General features: G+C 54.5%; 13 protein-coding genes across 13 annotated transcripts; 5 read left to right on the plus strand and 8 right to left on the minus strand.

The window, feature by feature from the left end:
- Nucleotides 1–670: 670 nt before the first annotated feature.
- Nucleotides 671–985, minus strand: T310_5849 (uncharacterized protein; the record flags this gene model as incomplete). The annotated part of the gene is made up of 1 exon (XM_013471278.1): nucleotides 671–985. A coding segment is annotated over one exon (315 nt), but the record flags the coding sequence as incomplete, so codon positions are not given.
- On the plus strand, nucleotides 903–1313 carry T310_5850 (uncharacterized protein; the record flags this gene model as incomplete). Its single annotated transcript, XM_013471279.1, has 1 exon — nucleotides 903–1313. A coding segment is annotated over one exon (411 nt), but the record flags the coding sequence as incomplete, so codon positions are not given.
- T310_5851 (uncharacterized protein) lies at nucleotides 986–1528 on the minus strand (the record flags this gene model as incomplete). The annotated part of the gene is made up of 1 exon (XM_013471280.1): nucleotides 986–1528. A coding segment is annotated over one exon (543 nt), but the record flags the coding sequence as incomplete, so codon positions are not given.
- On the minus strand, nucleotides 1507–1845 carry T310_5853 (uncharacterized protein; the record flags this gene model as incomplete). The annotated part of the gene is made up of 1 exon (XM_013471281.1): nucleotides 1507–1845. A coding segment is annotated over one exon (339 nt), but the record flags the coding sequence as incomplete, so codon positions are not given.
- On the minus strand, nucleotides 1611–1910 carry T310_5855 (uncharacterized protein; the record flags this gene model as incomplete). Its single annotated transcript, XM_013471282.1, has 1 exon — nucleotides 1611–1910. A coding segment is annotated over one exon (300 nt), but the record flags the coding sequence as incomplete, so codon positions are not given.
- Nucleotides 1856–2203, minus strand: T310_5856 (uncharacterized protein; the record flags this gene model as incomplete). Its single annotated transcript, XM_013471283.1, has 1 exon — nucleotides 1856–2203. A coding segment is annotated over one exon (348 nt), but the record flags the coding sequence as incomplete, so codon positions are not given.
- On the plus strand, nucleotides 1904–3292 carry T310_5857 (uncharacterized protein; the record flags this gene model as incomplete). The annotated part of the gene is made up of 1 exon (XM_013471284.1): nucleotides 1904–3292. A coding segment is annotated over one exon (1389 nt), but the record flags the coding sequence as incomplete, so codon positions are not given.
- T310_5866 (uncharacterized protein) lies at nucleotides 2935–3531 on the minus strand (the record flags this gene model as incomplete). The annotated part of the gene is made up of 1 exon (XM_013471285.1): nucleotides 2935–3531. A coding segment is annotated over one exon (597 nt), but the record flags the coding sequence as incomplete, so codon positions are not given.
- On the minus strand, nucleotides 3234–3551 carry T310_5867 (uncharacterized protein; the record flags this gene model as incomplete). Its single annotated transcript, XM_013471286.1, has 1 exon — nucleotides 3234–3551. A coding segment is annotated over one exon (318 nt), but the record flags the coding sequence as incomplete, so codon positions are not given.
- T310_5868 (TBC1 domain family member 14) lies at nucleotides 3301–3792 on the plus strand (the record flags this gene model as incomplete). Its single annotated transcript, XM_013471287.1, has 1 exon — nucleotides 3301–3792. A coding segment is annotated over one exon (492 nt), but the record flags the coding sequence as incomplete, so codon positions are not given.
- A 42-nt stretch (nucleotides 3793–3834) lies between these two features.
- T310_5870 (uncharacterized protein) lies at nucleotides 3835–4434 on the plus strand (the record flags this gene model as incomplete). Its single annotated transcript, XM_013471288.1, has 1 exon — nucleotides 3835–4434. A coding segment is annotated over one exon (600 nt), but the record flags the coding sequence as incomplete, so codon positions are not given.
- T310_5872 (uncharacterized protein) lies at nucleotides 4006–4473 on the minus strand (the record flags this gene model as incomplete). The annotated part of the gene is made up of 1 exon (XM_013471289.1): nucleotides 4006–4473. A coding segment is annotated over one exon (468 nt), but the record flags the coding sequence as incomplete, so codon positions are not given.
- T310_5874 (uncharacterized protein) lies at nucleotides 4404–4679 on the plus strand (the record flags this gene model as incomplete). Its single annotated transcript, XM_013471290.1, has 1 exon — nucleotides 4404–4679. A coding segment is annotated over one exon (276 nt), but the record flags the coding sequence as incomplete, so codon positions are not given.
- Nucleotides 4680–4991: the final 312 nt, after the last annotated feature.

The following is a 4991-nucleotide window of genomic DNA, read 5'->3' on the forward strand; positions in this document are numbered from 1 at the left end:
CCAGTCAGTCTTTGCAGGGATAATTGATCCACTGTTGAGATTTGACGGGAATGTAGGACTGAAGGGTTGGGAAAAAAGATAATTTCCAAGGTGATGTAATTATTAGAGTTGGTAAATTTGGAACATGGTTGATAATGGCCGTCAAAATATACAATGGCTATTAGCTATTAGGTCTTCCTCCCCCTATCTAGCAGTTTTTAGTATTCTGACCAACAACACTGTGCCATTTCAATTGTGATCATGAGAATACGCTGACAGGCAACGTATCCATTCTGATCGCATAGGGACAGTTGCAAACTTAATATCTCAGTGTACGGAATAAGCCCGTTTATTATTTCTTACCCGAGTCCGCATTCTTCTGGAATACTTTGAAAAATCCATTCTCACGTGAGAGTCGGAATCAGGGATGCATGCGGGGTCGGAATTTAATGCAGACCAATCAGATATCCAGCCAGGTTGTCCACGCATGCAGATCGCGATAAACTCTGGGCGCAGAGCATACTATGAAGTGATATTGTGGCTGATACAGATGATGCTGATGAGGATATAAGTCCTATTCCATAGCCCATGTAGTATCCACAGTCAAGCTGTCAACTTTTCTAAGCTCCCAGTAATTGTCTTGAATACACGTCCTGCGCTTTCATTGGGTACGTGGATATAGCTGTCCGTCTTAGGCAACTGTAAACATGTGACCTGGTATCGCCCTGTGTTCCTTGCTAATATTTCCGGAGCGGGTCCCAGTTCTATTTACGGAGCCAATCATATTGATATGCGGGTGCTGAGTAAGCAGATCTGACCAATCACAACTTACGGATAAAAGTGTCGCAGAAAGTGGATTTCCCTCATAACAGTGGAGAAAAAAGCAGGAGACAGACAATAATATGGTGTTGTGTCTGGCTTGAACAATTGGTAATTTTCCATTCTGCTCGAAGAATGCCTGTCGCATGGCGATTCTAGCGCGACCTGGGCGAGCGTTTATCGCCTGCTACTTTAAATGGCGATTGTTCCGGGCCCGTGGAACCGCCGGGCATTCCGCGGTGAGATTAGGCGGGCCACCCAGGGGCGCAGGGCGAGCTAAGCAGGCTCCGGCTGGACGGCGGAGGGGAGTGGCTGGCACGCAGGGGCAAGCCATGCCGCGCCATGCCGCGCCACAATGCCACCGGCGGGCTGGAGCGGAAATGAGGCCAAGCTTGTGGCTTCGACGGCGGTCGCAGCCAGCCTGCAGTCGGGTCCTTGCCAGCACGATTCTCGAGCGGTCGCCAGGAGCAGCTGTTTGCGTGCTAGAGCTCCTACCCCTACCTCGTAGTAGATGATTGCGTATAATGATACTATTATTCAGAATATGATTATTCAGAATGCAGCACATGAAGATCATCATTAGTATTACCCGTTGCAGACTCCTGCCAGACTGGCAGCCGATCTGGCTCCATGTCCTGCCGGGCAAGAGATCGGCGGTTGGCCCGTTCGCGGCCCGCCCAGGCACCAACTGCCCCGGATAGGCAGGAATCAGGCACACTTCCGGCGGGATTCAGGCAGAAACGCCGCGTTCCTGCCTGATTCCTCAGGCAGCCAGTCCAGGCTGAGCATGCCGGATTCCACGATCCAGACCGTCATCCAGGGCGCCCCATCCACCGCTCTCCTCCACCCGTCCCTGTGTGCCTTCTTTTCCATCTCTCGCTCTTCTGCCTTTCTATCTGTCTCGATCTCGCTGCCAGAGAAGTCACTCGTTTGCGCCCTCCATGTCTTTCGTTCGTTAGACCCGTCTCCTTCCCCTGTCGTTCCCCACCCGCCCGTTGCGGCTCGACTCCAGCTGCTCCCCGTGATTCTCGTGTCGGTGAAGCGACTTCAGCGACAATCACCACTCGTTGAATAAATAATCCATTGACGACGGACAATTCGTTGAAGATTCCTCACCGGGCCTGGGAGACGTGGTGCTGGTCGATCTGTCACCCGAAGTGAAGGACCTCCGCTGGTCTGCTTCATCCGGTTTATAGTATACAGAAAAAAAAAGCATCCATCTCTGGCCTGCAAGATAACCATGTCGATGGCCACTTACGCCACTCCAAACTCTCCGCCAGAACTGTCCGGCTCCAAGTCCTCCAAATCGTCGTCCTTCCATACCTCCTCTCACCCCGACGGCCCCGACGTCGACTTTGCGGATGTCTCCAACTTTGAGGATATCGGCCTTGCAGATGACCCAGAACTACCCTATCCTGATGCATACGCATACCCTCGACCGGGGATGCGGTCCTCGAGTCGGACGCGTCTCCCTACCCGCATTCATACAATGCCAGCCAAGTCTGCGAGAGATTTGACCCCAGGCCTGAAGAAGCGCGCCGATCCTCCGCCATTGAGGAATCAGCCCACGGGGCCAGGGGCCCAGCAGACGCTGGAGCCCAAGACGAGAGGCAGCCGGAGAGCCTTGACCAGAAATGCGTCGAGTCCCTCCTTACCCCTTCGGCCATCGGAACGCCAACGATCTCGCTCGCCTTCTCCCAGCCAGCCTTCGTCTGCAATTTCTCCATCGCCCTCCGGCGGCAACACCACCCTGTCGCCGCAGACGGCGCGGGGGCTCACCCGCAAGGCGTCCTGGCAGTCGACTCGCAAGTCGGTCAAGGAGCTGGAGGATGAATACAATGATTCGGACGACGAGCTTCCCGATGATGCCAGCCTGTGGAACGTTCCCATTTCTCCCAGACCGCCTCAGGACCGTCCGTCCTCTCGGACGGGCAGCCCGGAGCGAAGGAGTCCAAGGCCGCAGCCTCTGGAGCATGCAATCTCTGCTCCTGCAGGACCCTTGTCTCCTCAACGACACTCCCGGAGATCGCCTAGGACGTCTCCGCATGCGGGCAGGGCAAGGCCAAAGCCCGTCAGATCCGCGTCCGCTGGGCCTGAGAGGGGCCAGATTACGCCGCGCAATCCAAGAACCTATTCCTACAATCTCGCGATGGCCGAGTTGTCGGAAGAAGTCAAGGTCTTGACAGAAGCGCTGGAACTCCACGCCGACGATACGGAGCGAAAACGAGAAGAGAAGCTCCAGAGCGGCAAGTCCTCCCGCCGCTCGAGTATGGACTCGAAGCGGGGATCAGGCAGCATTCCCGATCTCCCCCCATTGCAGAAATCGAACATTATGATCGACCCCTTGCCCGTGAGCAAGGAGAAGGAAAAGGTTCTGAGCCGCACTCGTCCCAGCTGGCTGCCGCCAAAAGACCCGAAAGAAGAACAGAGGCACCTCAGAGAGTATAAAAAGATGATGGCCCAAGCACGGGAAGCGGGTTCGTCCATTGTCTGATAGGATGAATTGAATGGGTTACTAACCGACTTGCAGAAAAACGCAAGGCCGCCAAGGCTGCTTCCGCCCAGTGTGAGAAAGATAACACTCGCGAGACGCTCCAGCGCATATGGGAAGAGCACGTGTTGCCGGACTGGGACCGTGCTGTGACGGAGCCTCGCATTCGCGCGCTGTGGTGGCGGGGGATTACCCCGCGCTGTCGAGGCGCAGTGTGGCAGCGCGCCATCGGTAACGAGCTCTCACTCACGGAGGAGTCGTATCAGAAGGCTCTTCAGAGGGCCAAAGATGTCCGGGCCCGGGTTGATCAGGAGGCCGGGGAGAGCAACAAGCGGATGCGGGAGTGGTTTGCGGCCATCTCGCGCGACGTGTCTTCGGCGTTTCCCGACCTTCATCTCTTCCAAGAGGGCGGCCCCTTGCGGGAGACGTTGATCGATGTATTGGAGGCTTATTCCATGTACCGCAGTGACGTGGGCTATCTCTACGGTCTACATGTGAGTTGACTCATTCTTCATCTTGAGCAACAGCACTGACTGGTTTTCTAGACCATCGCTGCGCTTCTTGTTCTCCAGCTTCCTTCGCCAGCTGCCGCTTTCATCGTGATGGCGAATGCTCTCAATCGGCCCCTTCCACTGGCCTTCTTGACCGCAGATCGCGGTGCCACCGGTCGGACCTACGGCCTAGCGTCGGCCACTCTCCGCTATAAATTCCCGCGACTATACAGCCATCTCTATGAGACACTCCGGCTGTCGGATGAGGATATCTGGGAGCCAATGTTCCGATCTCTCTTCACGAACGGGCTGGACTTGGAGCGCCTGTGTCGTGTGTGGGATTGCTGGGTGTTTGAGGGCGATCGGATCATCATCCGGGCGGGCGTCGCCGTGCTCGGCTGTCTCCAGACGCAATTGCTGGGGTTTGGATCGGATGAGAAGAGCCGGGAGGAAATCAAACACGTCGTGGGCTGGGGCCCGCATGATTTGGGAACCATGAAGGACAAGACGCGTCACAGCTCTCCAACGCCGATCGTTGGATTCGGTGGCGGCCTGATTGCCAACGCGGGCGTTGGCAATTACTGGATCTTCCAGTCTGGAGACGAGGACAGCTTTATGAATGAAGTGCGGGAGGCGGGCAAAGTGCAGTCGTAAGACGCCTCGCAACTCGTCAGGCGGGTCCGAGAGGATATGTCATAGCAAGATACATTTCCTATTGCGTTGGTCTAATTGTCGAGGCCGGGACAGGCCGGCGGCCCCTATACAGGGTTTCATTATCGTTTTGTCTAGCGTTTTGCATACTCTCTTTTCCTTTGTTGATTGATCCTCTCGAGCGGCCTGCTTGGCTAGTTCTCTCTCTCTCTTTCTGTCTCCTTATTCTGGTTTATGTACCTATTTAATTTTGTTTCCCCCTCCGTCGTTCTGGTTATATCCTGATGTTTTCGTTTTGGGTGCGTGGACTGCTTGGGGCTAGGAGCAAGGGGTTAGTTGAGAATGGAACAAACAATAGATCGATAGGATAAACTATATAATGCTGTGGATGATGCTTGTTTCTAAGAAAGTAAAGACATATTGACTTAGTTTGCATCGTTCAACATGGGTCCTATCAAGGTCCTGAGTCTGGAGCATTTCTTAGTTAAAGCAGCATTGGAATACCAACTGCATAGCTTTAATGAAATGTTTCATCTCTTGGCTATGTTCATTCAGAATGG

This window comes from Rasamsonia emersonii, assembly GCF_000968595.1.
Source record: "Rasamsonia emersonii CBS 393.64 chromosome Unknown ctg1118621760334, whole genome shotgun sequence".
Taxonomy (NCBI): Eukaryota; Fungi; Ascomycota; class Eurotiomycetes; order Eurotiales; family Trichocomaceae; genus Rasamsonia; species Rasamsonia emersonii.